This window comes from Notamacropus eugenii, chromosome 5 (genome assembly GCF_028372415.1).
Source record: "Notamacropus eugenii isolate mMacEug1 chromosome 5, mMacEug1.pri_v2, whole genome shotgun sequence".
NCBI lineage: Eukaryota > Metazoa > Chordata > Mammalia > Diprotodontia > Macropodidae > Notamacropus > Notamacropus eugenii.
The window spans coordinates 432,745,428-432,760,187 of NC_092876.1; the positions used below are offsets into that span (position 1 = coordinate 432,745,428).

Consider the following 14,760-nt stretch of genomic DNA (forward strand, 5'->3'; position numbering starts at 1 on the left):
TATTTATGATCAAAGGGTTGTCAAATAAGGTTATTTCTGTTACATTTTTCAAGAAATCTTTTGATAATCAGGAAGCTTAATATCAAAAGAGGATTTTAGGATGTCATTTTGCTTTTCCAAACCAAATACTTTTTAAAAATAATCGACAAACAGTAAGCACAGTAGGATCTTTTTCTTTCAGTCATTTATGTGATTCATTGTGGTCTACTATGACATACTACTTGCAGAAGCCTGCCTGTTTACTACAGATAACCTCACTAAGGTGGATTTCCGTTAAGTATAGATAATTCTTATACAAATTTAAACAGGTAGGAAAGAGGTGTGAGTCAATAGTTGTTTTCTCAGTCACTTTTTTTTACTAAATTAATAAAGTCCAAAGTCACTTCCATACTTTTCATATTTTCCTTTTGAATACACTGGGACCCAATCGTCCAAAACATGGTTTTGCCTCCCCTTGCTTGGATCCCTTCTTTGTGCACTCAATGTAGTTGAGTTACTTTTCCTATCTTCTCTCTAGTTCCACTTATAGAATGCTTTTTATAAGCACATGGGCCTGCAGTGTTAGAGTCCAAGTGTAGCTGCTTCACCATCTTGATGGCTTAAAAAATGTTTATTGTAGAAATAATTATAACTCTTAATCCTTTTTTTTTTTCTGTGTTGCTATTATTCCATTTTCATCCTGAAAAGCTCTTGGAATGAGTTTGTTTAATTGAGTTTTTCAATAAGCTTTTTAAAAACTGATTTCGTTGAGTTACCCTCACTGCTTCTTTCTATTTTATGTAGCCATGCTGCTCATCATTTTACAATTTAACTCTCTTAAAATGTTTTCTTCTGAATTTAGCCTTAGTATTCAGCAAATTCTGGTTGTTAACAATAAGATATAGTAAACTACTAAATAGTAAAACAAAAGTAAAATGTGGAACAATAAATCAATTACCAACAATCATAGTTTATAAAATATGGATATTTTCATTTGGTCCCATTTTAGATGTCTTGTGCTACCATAAAGGTATTGGAGAGTGTGCTTAGAGACTAAGAATTTTCTCAGTAACTCCCATTTAAAGAGCTATCAGATGAGTCATTCACCTGGAACTCTGCTATAAATCTAGCTATTTACAAATCTATGGGTTTACTATAAGAGAGTATAGTACAAATGAAGAGTTATGTTAAATAACAGATTAACCCCGTGCCTTCAGATTCTTAAGTGTAGTTAAATATTTTTTAAAAGAGTATGCAAATCATCAATGGGGAAAAATCACAGGCGTTATTATCCTTCCCAAAAAAGTGGCTAATAAAGTGTTAATTACCTACCCACATGCCTGCTTTCCTACCTCTATAAAAATTTTTATGAGCATTCTATTTATACTCATCAAAAATATTCTTGATGAATGTATGAGAAGGAAGCAGGCAGGTGTTTATAAACAATATTCTACAATCAGCCACATTTTTTCAATAACACACTTAACTAAAAGATTAAAAATACAGAGTCTTTCTGTGTTTATTAATTTATTGACTATATAAAAATTGACTCTTTAGAATAAAATGCCATCTTAAAAGTCCTCCTCTAGCAAGATATCTACTGAACGTGACAAAATCACACCAGATTTCTTGAAAGATGTAACAGATATTCCCTGTGAGTGGTAAGTTTCCTCTGTATTCTCCTGTTTGTAAATAATATTATACTGAATTCATCAAGATCGGAATACTAAGACCTTCAACTTGAGATCTTTAATCACTTTAAAGTATTTGGCCTATCACAGGAAAAAACACGCAGGTGAAGCATTCCTTTATGTAAGCTATGATGTGATGTTAGATGTGCATTCCATAAACCTGGTCTGTCAGAATGTATATCTTGGCCAGAAACTATGGGTGTGATGAATGGATGAATTGGATAGAGAATTGACTAGCAAGTGTATAGTGGTTGGAACTTTTTTTTTTGGAAAATGTTATTGACAACCTTTTGTTTTTACATTTCAGTGTGTTTTTCCCAGTCTCTTTCCTAGAAAGTTATATCTTATTACAAATAATGCAAAAAGAGGGGAAAAAAGTTTTGCAAAATTAGCCAGCACATCAGCTAATTATATGTAGTGTTCCATACCAAGTCCTCCACCTCTGCAAAGAAGGCAGAGTACACAGTAGTCCGAGTGACGACAAGTTTCTCATGAAGGGTCTATGAAGTCTCTTCTAACTCCGAATTTATGATCTTTTGTTCTCTGCAAAGGCAAGGATTAATATTCTTCCATGGGTACCATCTAACACTGAGTCAGGAAGCTGCACAGCTTCAAAGGAATTAAGGTGTGGGTCACCAGAAGGACACAGTGGGTGTGAGTAAAGAGCATCATTACAAATAACAAACTCGGCAGTAGAAACTGTGTAAAGATTATCACCATATAGATACATGATTTGAAAAGAAGACAGCCAATCATCTAGGAGCATAAAGAGTTAACTGCATAATTTACAAGCAAGTATGGACAAGAGCCACATAGGATGAGAAGGCATGGGTGGATGGTGACCTGTGTTCTGGAAAGAACACCCACGTTAATGAGATGAAAGATACATCAATTTATATGTGTGTTGTCACTGTTCTCTAGAGTTCAGTAGTAGATGAGATATGTGATTCCTGTCTATCACATTGCTTCAGTGGAAAGTATCTCAACTTTGAAATGTTTTCTGGGAATGCAATTCTGCCATAAGTTTGAGTACAGTCATTCTAATTCCCTCAATGCATGGATGTATTTACAGAGGGAAATGGAAGAAGTAAACAATGTGCTCTTTACAGTACAGTCTATAGAAATACAGTATATGTCAAAATTCATTTCTCTGTCATGACTTAAAAGGGAACATTTATGTTCTAGAAGAGAAATTACTAGATTAAGATTCATTTTCTCTTCCTGATTCTATTACTGATTTGCCCAGTGACTAGACCATTGACCTTGTGCATCATTTTACTTTATAGAGAGCATTATTATAGCAGATTAATTGTTCCAAAGGGCCTACAAAAACAATTATTACAGGTTTATTATTATCCACATCAAGAAACTGAGAAAGATTAAGTCATGTGGCTGTAGTTACGCACACAGAGCTGAGATTTAAAACTGTGCCTCTACTAAGTTCAGTACTCTTTCCACTGTTCCACATTAGCTCTTAGGCCCAGAGAACTTGAGTTGAGCCTTCCTTAATCTCTGTTAATCCTTCTACATCTGAGAAAATTCTCTCCTTTCTTAAATTGTAGGAAGATTCTTAAGCAGGTATGAATTGCTTTCCAGCTTTCAGATTCTGTAATTCTGTGAGATTTTTCTAGTGTACTTTCTCTGGATCTTTCCTTTGCCCTCATCACTCAGCCCATAATATACACTTAGTCATAAATGCTTGTTGACTGAATAAAAGACAGATGGGAGAGAAAGTCTATAAATAGTACAATGATATTTGGCAACTGAATGAATAAGGAGTTTGAGGAAGATGAGATGATTTCAAGGTTGGGAATCTGGATGACTAGAAGAATGATGGTGACATGAATAGAAATAAGAAAGTTTGAAGGGCAAGATGGTTGGGGGCTGTGTGAGGTATAAATAGAATGTGTTGTTTTGGCCATAACTGAGTTTTAAGATCCCACAGGAGTTCCAGGTGGAAATGTCCATCAAGTAGCTGGTCATACAGAGCTGGAATCAGATTACATGGCAAGTTCTGGTAATCATGTGCATAAAATTGATCATCGAACTTACAATTGGTCAGATTATCTAAGGATAGAGTGATTATCTAGGGGAAAGATTATCTGGGGGAAGAGAAGAGGTACCAAGTTAGACGTGAGTAATGCCTACACTTAGTAATAGCAGGAAGTACAAAGGGGAAAAAAGTATGTCTAGTGAGAAAAGACCATCAGACGTAATAAGAGATCTTTGTTAGCTCTTGAGAGAATCCTTCACTAATGTGGAAGTGTTGTGTTGTGTTGTGGTTTGTCCTTTGTTCTCAAAGACGATCATGCCATTAGACAGATGATGATATGATTTGAAATTGACTTTGATTTGAGGGAAGGAGGGCTGTGCAGAGTCACCAGCCTCACTTTCTCATCCAGAGCCATCTGGGTCAGTGACCAGATATTGAACAGGACTCCTGGAGATGGCCCAGGATGCAGTGGGAGACCTTTCTAGGAGTTTGGCATTGATAGAAGAGATGTAAGATGATAGCTTGCGGAAATGGCAGAGTCAGGGGAAAGAGAGAGATCCATTCTGTTACAGGTAGCTACGAATCAACCAGTGGAGAGGAAAAATTGAAAATGGAAGGGGACAGAGGGATCCAGGATGCAGGTAACTCAGCAAAGAGAAGTCTCTTCGGACACTGGAGCAAAGGGGAGAATGAGTGATTATGAAATGGGGGATTAAACTGAGGGGTTGGGGAGAAGGGTAATTCCTAGCAGATAGCACCTGTTTTCTTAGTAAAGAGGAGACAAGGTCCTCTGTTAATTGGAATGGAGGAGGGTAGTGTAAGAAATCTGAAGAGAGGGGAAGGTTTGGAATAACTGTTGGGGAAATTCCTATCGAATCAGTCAGAGAAGATTAAAAGGATTGCCATGCAGCCATGAGGTCCTAGGAGAAACTCGATAATATGTGTTTGTAATGAACTCAGCTGACATGGTTACATGACTGTGTCTAAGAAACTTCAAAAGCACATGAGTAGAAACAGAATGTGTTGTTGGGGTAGCCAATAGGGTTTGTCAGGAAGAGACTGGTAATAGAGATTCAAGAATAGGTTATGACCAGTTATATTGTGAAGACTATATAAGGAGGAATTGAGGCCAGAGAAAGTGAGATAGATTGGAAGAACACAGAGTGGAGGGAATGTAAGAAGAAGAAAAAATTTTGGAGGATTGAAACAGAAGAGAAGATTGAAGGAAGTGATAATAAAGAGAGCAGTTTTAGAGATTTGGATCATGGTGGCACAATAGTTGTGCATTATGCTCAGATCAAGGATATGATCATTCCTGTGTGCTAACTCCTTAATCAGCTTTGACCACTAGAAGGCCAGGATCTCTTATGGCTCTTATACTCTCAGAGCTGAAAAGATAAAATAAAATGGTGGTCAGGTACCTAAGCTCATGCATTACATCACCTTCCTCAGATCCTTCCCAAGGTAGCAGAGGACAAGGCATACCCAGGAAATTCACATGGTACAGTTACTCAGCCCCTACTCTGAGTCCCCAAAAGCAGAGTTTCCCCCATTACCTTAGCGGGTGCTGAGGCACAGTATGAGATGGTTTAGAAGTCCTGTCATAGAAGCCCCTTTACCACCCTAAATTCCTGAGGTGATCCCGGTGCTGCTTCCTAACTGCTAACAAGCTAACTCCTCAATCTCCAAGTAATGAAAGTGATCCAAACAAGCTGTGGAGAGACACATGGTTGTTGTAAGTAAGCTACAGCACATCACCAACAGTAACTTGTAAGCAAGTAATAGCATAGAAGTATCAGTCCAAATAATGTACAAACAAGAAAGGTGGTGGATTGATCATGTAGTGACAGCAAAAGATACAGTATGTGGATAAGCCCAATTTTTACACTGGTACTTTTAACATTTCAATGTTAAAAGATGAGGAATACAGCCTCCATGTGTTTACTCTTCTATGAAGGATTTATGGGAGGACACAAACAAGAATTACGTAGAATGGAAGAAATACCAATGGATTTCAAACTCTGACCTTTGAAAGAGGACATCACTGTTCCCAAAGCTAGATTTTCTCTCCCCCGCCCTTGTTTGTGGTCATGCAGGCTGTCCTCCATCTCCGGCAGGCATGCTTTCACTTCTGCCTTGTATTTCTCCTAAGCTTACCTCAGGACCTGACTCCTTTGAAGCATTCCCTGATCATTTCTTCAGTTAGTAGAGAATAGTCCTTCTCATAGAAGCCCGCCTTTAGGGTTGGGACCATCATGTAGGCCTTTATGATTTGGTTGACATTTAATAAATGTTTTCTGGATAGGAACTAAAAACTGGAATAGAGTGTAAGTATTGCACCTGGTATATACTCTGAATATATGTGAGTTTATATAATAGTATGGGCAAACTTTAAAAGATTTTTTTAATTAAGTATACAATGCAAAAATGAAATAAATTGTATTGTACCTCTCCTTCATTACACGGCAAGCCCTTAGATGGGCTCTAGGTTGTTGGGGTTTTTTGGTACTTTTATTTACACTGTAGCACTATGGAACTATAGTAATTGTTAATATATCATTGAGGATACTTCTTTCCTTTAAATGATTAGTTATATCATTTCATCTTTAATATTTTTCAGATGAATCCCAGGCAGTGGAGCCATATCTCTGAAAGTGCCAAAGACCTGGTCCGCCGAATGTTGATGTTAGATCCAGCTGAAAGGATAACAGTTTATGAGGCACTTAATCATCCTTGGCTTAAGGTAAAGAAAAAAAGGAGTCAGAACTTTACACAGTGGACTCTGTGCTTAGAAGGATTTGAGTTTTGTTTCAGCTGCTTTACATTCTGTCTTATCAGTCTTCAGGGGAACCAGGGTGGGGGACACATTAAGGATTGAGGTCAAGAAAAACTTCATAACAATTAGACCTATCCAGAAGTGGATAGGCTACTTTTGAGAGGTGATGGGTTCCTCTGTCTTATAGCTTTTCAATCAGAGGCTGTGTGATCATTTGTTGAACATATGTTATAGATGGGGATACCTTTTGCGTATGGGTTTTTCTAAGATTCCTTCCAACTGACTCTCAACTTCTATGAATCCATGGTTCCTGTTGATTTTAATATATTTCTTGAATTTCCATCTCTGTTCTCACGTTGCTATCATCTTCACTCAGCACTTTTCACCTGCATGAATTGGTCTCCTGACTTCTAGGCCTTTCCCCGCTCCAGTCCATCCTTCCAAAAAGGGGCATCTAGGTGGTACAGTGGATAGAGTACCAATGCAGGAGTCAGGAGGATCTGAGTTCAAATCTCACCTCAGACACTTGACACTCACTAGCTGTGTGACCTTGGGCAAGTCACTTAACCCCAATTGCCTCATCCTGGGTCATCTTCAGTCATCCTGATGAATATCTGGTCACTGGATTCAGAAGGCTCTGGAGGAGAAGTGAGGCTGGTGACCTGCACAGCCTTCCCTCACTCAAAAAAGACAACAAAACAAAGTCAAGTGCAAGTCATGTCATCATTTCCCTGATGGCATGGTCTTCTTTGGCAAGGAAGGACGAACACACATTTCCAAGATACAGGACTGACCATATAACTGTTCTGTTCAAAAAATTTCAGAGGCTCCATAGTGCATCTAAGGTAAAATGTAAGCCCCTTAAGCTGACATTTAAGGTATTCTTCATTCCTGTCCTAGCCTACCTCTCCAAATTTATATCACATTTCTTTCTTCCATGCCAAACTGGATGACTTATTGGTATCACTTTCTTGGAAGACACTGTTTGCCAACTTTCCCATAAAGCTTTCTGCAAATCCTGGTCACTGCCTCTAAATTCTGACAGCATTTTGTTTGTATTGTCCTGTATGCATGTTGTCGTCTGCATTCTGTTACATTTATTTTTTGCATGGCTTATTTCCTTAACTGAGTTGTAAGCTCCTTAAGACCATTACGTCCTTTGTACTGTCTAGCACCAAGCTTTCACAGATTAATACTCAATAAGTATTTGTTGACTATTTAAATCAAATATTTATTGACGAGCAAAGTACTATAATATGATGGTTCATTAAATTGTGGAGAAAATTTTGTTATTGCAATGTCAGAAAAATTATCAGTTTGGATGGTGGTTTTAGAAATGAGTAAATTTAATTGGATGGGGGGGCTTTCTGTTCTTTATAATGCTGTTCTTTTTAAAAGAGTTTAAAATAATCGTCTTCAATTTTTTCTGTTGAAAAACAAAGTCACTGATCCAAAATCATAATTTCCTACTCTTCTGTATTTCCTTTTTCATTATTCATTGGTGATTGGTGAGCAGAAAAGTTGTATGCCCAGTATTTGTAGAATTAACAGTAGGTGAAAAATTTACCACCTGCTTTTGAAGCCTGACTTCAGATTTCGTGCAAAGAAGGAAAACGTCACTGCTCTGTAATCAAGTGGATGTTCAGGTGGCACTGAGATAAGACAGAGCAGTAATACAAGGGAGTTCATAACTGTCAGATTGATGGTACATTCTGAAATGCCACAAGAGTCCAAAGGAGGTAGGAGATTACTGGAGGAATCAGGGAAAGGTTTCATTGAAAATAGACATTTTTGGTGGCATCTAGAAGGCCAAAGCAGGGTCTGGGTCAGTCAGGAGGAAGGTGAGGGACAATCCAAGCGAGATAAATACGGTGGTGAAGCAAAAGAGATCCTTCAGGGGCAGTGAACAGAGTAGGTGCAGGAGAAAGAGTGCTCCATTTGGAGTTAACAGTGTGACTTACGGACGACTGAAGTTACTGAAGGTTTTCTAACAGAGAAGTGAAGCTATTGCATTAGGGATTGGACTGAGTGCTGAAAGACTAGGTGATTTGAAATGGGGAGAGAGACCCTTAAGAAAGTGACTGCAGTATGTCAGGCAGAAGGGATGGACGGCCTGACAATGAGAATGGTGAGAGATAGGAAGCAGGAAGGAAATAGGACCTGGCAACTGTAGGGAAATGGGAAACAATGGAAAAGAAGACATCCAGGCCCCCAGGCAGTCAGAAATATGGGACTAGAAATCTGGAGCATAATGAGAGAAAGAGAGAGGTACTGGAGTCACTTGGCTATCTGTCTTTTAAATCTTCAGTGTACTTAAATTGTAGTAGAACTCTAGGGAGGGTATTGTGATTCAGCTTGGGGAAAATTAGAGATTTTGCTCTATGTGTTCTATTAGATACAGTGAACTCAGAGTTTTCATTATTAAATCATATTCTTGTAACTGCTAAATGGTATCTTTTTTTGCATTTGGCCTAGGGCAGAAGAGGTTATTGCTTCATGTTTTTCTATCCAGAAGACAAAATCATTTACAAAGTATTTACCATACGTTGTCAAGATGAAAAGTAGTTTTATTTGGACATGCAGTTTTTCCTTCTATGCTGAGGAAAGAATTCAGTGCAATTCACCATGCACTTTGTAAGCACATACTACATGACAGGCTGTGTGTGAAGTGTTGGGGACACACGAGACAAAAATGAAGTGGCCTCTATTTTCATAGAGTTTATGTTCTTCTTTCTTGATGGGGGGGTGGAGGGAGAGGAAGAACAACTATAGCCAGAGAAGTGAGTACAAGATATGTATAACGTAAATACAAAGTTGTTTCTGGCGGACAGCTCCGGAGAATCAGAAAAGGCCACGGGTAACCTCTGAGCCGGACCTAAGCTAAGGGTTCCCAGAAGCAGACAAAAGGACAGTATTCTGTTCACAGGGCCACTTTGTATAAGTGTATGGAGACAGGTAATGGAATGTCATGGTTGGCAGTAGCAAATAACCCACTTTGGCTTGGAACGTACAGTGTGCAAGTACTTCAGAATCAATCGGGAAAGATAATCAAAGATGAAGGAATTTAAACATAAGACTTGGCATATAATTCTAGAGGCATTGGAGAATTACTGAAGTTTAGTTTATTTAACTTTAATCAATGGAGTTTTTTATAAGAGTTTTATTATAGAATGTTTCCTTTGCCATCAGAACTCCTTCCTAAATTAAGAAGGTAAATTTGATCATAAGATCTTATAAGGGGAAGAAGGAGGAATGGGTGGAAAGCATGATGAAAACCATTTGGTTGAGTGGGACAGAAGCAATTTTGTCATCATGATATACTAAAGTCCCCCTGAATACACTGAGAAAATAGCTAAGGAATTTGGAAAACAAATCACTAGCCTGTCACGGAATCATACTGGGGGAGGGACAGGGTAGTTATTGGGAAAGAGATGAATCAAAGGAGGGATGGGGCTTGCCACACAAGTGGACAAGTGACCAAAGGGAAAAGGCAGAACTCCTGGATTCTAATACTGTTTGTTTTCTCTGCCAAAGAAAATACCCTTCAATGTTAGGGGACAGAACAGAAATGGCTAATAGGGAGGGTGATGCACGTTAGAAGAAAGGAGACAGTAAGAAAGCACCTCAACACCCGTAATTAATTCACAGCCCACTTGACCCAGATGAATGATATCCTCAGGCAGTTAAAGAATTGACAGCCTTTTTTGCTAAGCCACTGTGAGCAGGATCACCAGACGAGGGGAGGTGTTACAGAACTGAAGGCCAAATGTCCCAGGAGAATAAAATGTACAAGCTGTGAACCAGTAAGGTGGACTTCCATTCCCAGGAAAGTTCTAGAATTGTTTATTAAAATCACCATCATCATCTATAACGGAAGCAGTAGGGGCAAAGAGCGAGCATGGCTTCATTAGAACTCAGTCAACTTAATTCTAGGATTTTATAATTAGCTTAAATTGTACATTTATAGCCAGCAGACTTCTGAGGATAACACAGCTTATATAGTATGCCAGAGATTATGCTGTAAATATCATATGGGTTGAATTAATCTGCTAATTTTGACAGAAACTAACCCAAATCCGATTTTAAATGGCCACAATGATTATGAATGATGTTATTTAAGACATGTAATTACAAAACTAAAAATGCACGATACCAAAAATCATTCAGTGTTTTTATTTTCTGGTTTCATTATTGAAAATCCAAAATACCATTTTAATTTCAATCCTGAACTTTCTTCCTCTTTATAGACTAAACTAGTTTGTGTCTTTTTGATAAAATACATATTAATTTTCATCTATTGTATTGACTTTGTAGTTTGGTTTTGATTAAATTTCTTAACTTTTTCATGTGATTAAATATTGGTAAATGTGTAATCTCTTGTAGGAGAGAGATCGCTATGCCTACAAGATTCATCTTCCTGAAACAGTAGAACAACTGCGGAAGTTTAACGCAAGGAGGAAACTAAAGGTAAGATTTATAAAAATTAGTGAAGACAAAGTAACCTAATTAACATTACTAGCTAGTTTCTTGTGTAAACTATTTGAAAAAGATGTTACAAATCACTCGTAAATACAAACTAAAGCAACTTTTACATTTGAAATTATATTATTTTTTGTATTCATGGTATCTTATTTTGATTCATTGGCCTCTTGATTTATCACATTCTTTTTGTAGTTCCAGATAATCACAAAGTGTGGTTCTGAATAATACATTACACTAAGTTAAAGATGTTACTTGGTCCTCTTTAATTTCATGCAAGATAAAATTCAGTAACTTTAAAACTAATCAGTACTCCTTTGTTGAATGTTTGTTTTATTGTTAAAGTAACCATTTTCCCTAGGCTATAAACTGGATATGTTCTGACTATTTTTAAGAGGTAGTGTGAATATAGTTCAGTGGAAATAATCTTATACTAGAAGTGAGAATTAGTATTAGCAAAGCAACAATAAATAAACAATTAATAAACAAGTGAATAAAATCCCCAAGATGCTGCCATGCTAGGCGGAATGTCCAGATGGTTGCTTAATCCATAGGCATTCCCCAGAGGTAGTCAGAATGACCCTTGCTCTCCACTGTCACTTCCAGACTTCCGCTATTTAATCAATAAACATTTATTAAGCATCTACTATGTGCCAGGTACTATGCTAAGTACAAAAGAGAAAGATGGTTGCTGCCCTCAAGAAGCTTACAGTCTGTCATGGGAGGGGGTGGAGGGCTGATGGGAAAGTCAGAGAAGTCCCAGAGTAGTGTAGACTCACTTCCTGACTTTCTGGACCTTCTCTACAGTGACCTCATGTTGGGGAAGAGGGGAAGCCTTCATGTCTTCTCCTCTTGGGCAGGAACTTTTTTAAAAATTGATTTATTTGTTTTCAGTAATCAGTTTCAACAATCATTTCCCTAAGTCTTAAATTTTCTCCCCCTCCCTTTTCCCTCTCTTCCCAAAACAACATGCAGTCTTATATGGGTTCTACACATATATTCTTATTAAACACATTTTCACTTTAGTCATGTTGCATAGAAGAGTTAAAATGAATGAGAGAAACCATGAGAAAAAACAAACCAAAACATAACACAAGAGAAAATATTCTGCTTCATTCTGTGTTCTGATTCCATAGTTCTTTCTCTGGAGGTGGAGGGCATTTTGCTTCAAGAGTCCTTTGGGAATGTTTTAAGTCCTTGCATTGCTGTGAAGGGCTAAGTCTATCACAAACAGTCCTCACACACTGTGGCTGTTACTGTGTAATATCATTTCATTCAGCATCAGTTCATATAAGTCCTTCCAGGCCTCTCTGAAGTCTTCCTGTTCATCATTTCTCATAGCACAATAGTATTCCATTACACTCATATACCACAACTTGTTCAGCCATTCCCCATTTGATGGGCATCCCCTCAATTTCCAGTTTTTGGACTCCACAAAGAGAGTTGCTAAAAATATTTTTATACATGTGGGACCCTTTCCCATTTTTATGATCTCTTTGAGATACAGTCCTAGAAGCAATATTGCTGGATCAAAGGTTATGCATATTTTTGTAGCCCTTTGGGCATAGTTCCAAATTACTCTCCAGAATGGCTGGATCAGCTCACAGCTCCACCAACAATGAATTAGTGTTGCAATTCTTCCACATCTTCTCCAACATTTATCATCTTCCTCTTTTGTCATGTTAGCCAATCTGATAGGTGTGATGTGGTACCTCAGAGTTGTTCTGATTTGCATCTCTCCAATCAATATTGATTTAGAGCATTTTTTCATGACTATAGATAGCTTTAAGTTCTTCCTCTGAAACTTATTGGGCAGGAACTCTTTCCACTTGTATTTTTATTCCCCAAACTTGGCACAGTGCCTGGCATATAGAAAATGCTTGATAAATACCTATTGGCTTGACTTGTCTAACTTTGATGGGAAGGATTGAGGGCATAGTAGTAGGACAAGCTGCATAAGGCCTAGTGGTCCTTCATTTTACTGAAGGGATATAGTTAGCTCTTTGTCACCAAAGTGATATGGGCAGTTGTGTCCAACATTGTAACCAGGGGCCTGAAGAAACTCACACCTATGACCTATGGAATCTGGACAGGCAGGGGTAGGCCAGGGCATTGAGCGAGAGCTCTCATCAAACCTGGTTAGCTCTGCCCTCTGAGATCTTGGAGGGAGGAGGATATGCTGGCATTGGGGATGGGGTTGTAAAGAGGAAGTACTTCACATGAAATGAGAAGGAATCTTCATCTTCAAACATTATTGTGCATCGCTTCCCAAATTATATCTGCTTCTGGTTGTTACTGAATAGTGTGCAACTTTATTTTTTTTGTTTGTTTGTTTTTTTATTGTTTTTTAATGTTTAACAATCACTGCCATACAATTGAGATTTTATCCCCCCCACACCTACCCCCCACTACCCCCCTCCCTCCCCACGACTGCATACAATTCTGTATAGGTTCTACATATACTTTCCTATTGAGTACATTTTCACTATAGTCATGCTATGTAGTCAGACTAAAATAAATGAAAGAAATCATATAACAAATCAAAACATGATACACAAACACATACACATACACAAACATGATCTGCTACATTCTGCGAATGACTTCCATATTTCTTTCTCTGAGTGTGGAAGGCATTTTGCCTTAGAGAACCACCACTGGGATTTTTTTTTTTTTAAGAAGTTCTTGCGTTATTACGAAATTCTAAGTCTACCAGAAAAAACTCTCACACACTGTGGTCGTTGCTGTGCACAAAGTTCTCCTGGTTCTGCTCCTTTCACTCGGCATCAGGTCTTATAAGTCCTTCCAGGCCTCTCAGTGTGCAACTTTATTTAGTAAATGTAATATAGCGATTCTACTTACTTTAACTGCTTTGGTAAATAGTGATACAATTTTTTTTAAAGTTGATTCAATTAAAAGGAGGAGAACAATGTAGAATATGTCTCTAGAGAATGAAGATCTCTAATAACTTCCCACAGTTAACTTTCATAAGGTTTTCACATTAAAAACCACAACCTAAAACTATAACTTCTTGATTAGTACAACGTTGAGCTTTGCAATACTGTGCAACCGTAAGGATGATAAGTGTCCCCAGCAAAATAAGGAATCTTAGAGGATGAGTGAGTTCAGGGAGTAAGATAATAAGCTCTTGTTTGGATATGTTGATCTTGATATATAAAGAATCCAATATCCAATCATTTGGAGATATCTAGCAGTGAGTGAATGACCTGTGACTAGTTCAGGAGAGATATTAATGCTGGATATAATAGATTTGAAAGGCACCTGCATAGAGATGACATTTGTCTAGAGGTGAAATATCAACATTTGAACCAGTGAGAGCTGGTAAGATCACAAGAGAAAATAGAAGAGTATCCAGGAAAAAACTTTGGAGGATTTTCTTGTTTAATAGGCAGTTGAAGTTCTGTAAAGGTGATTGGAATATTTGGTAAAAAGAATGAAACTCAAAAAAAAAAGTGTCCTGGAAACCAGAAGTAAAGTATGCAAGAGGAGAGTGTGATACACCATCTAAAAAGCTGCAAAGTGATTTAGCAAAATGAGAAAAGGCTATGAGATTTAGCAGCCATGAGATGATTCGTAGTTTTTGAAAGAGAAATTTCATAAGATACACAGTCAGTGGGGTATGAAAATCTAGCTTACTCTACCCTACAGGAAAATAGAAGGGGAGGGGATAAAAGGGTGGGTGTGATAGAAGGGAGGGCAGATTGAGGAAAGTGGTCATCAGAAAATACATTGTCATGGGATGAGAGGAGGGGAGAGATGGGGAGAAAATGTGGAACTCAGAATCTTGTAGAGGTGATTGTTGAAAACTAAAATAAATAAAC

General features: G+C 37.8%; 1 protein-coding gene across 10 annotated transcripts in view; it reads left to right on the top strand.

The window, feature by feature from the left end:
- The window catches only part of CASK (calcium/calmodulin dependent serine protein kinase), a 436,118-nt gene that overhangs the window by 287,599 nt on the left and 133,759 nt on the right, over positions 1 to 14,760 (top strand). For all 10 annotated transcript variants that reach the window (XM_072615124.1, XM_072615127.1, XM_072615128.1 and 7 more), the window contains 2 exons: positions 6,284 to 6,406; positions 10,823 to 10,906. In XM_072615124.1, the coding sequence (XP_072471225.1) occupies positions 6,284 to 6,406; positions 10,823 to 10,906 (207 nt within the window). The remainder of the gene's footprint in view (positions 1 to 6,283; positions 6,407 to 10,822; positions 10,907 to 14,760) is intronic.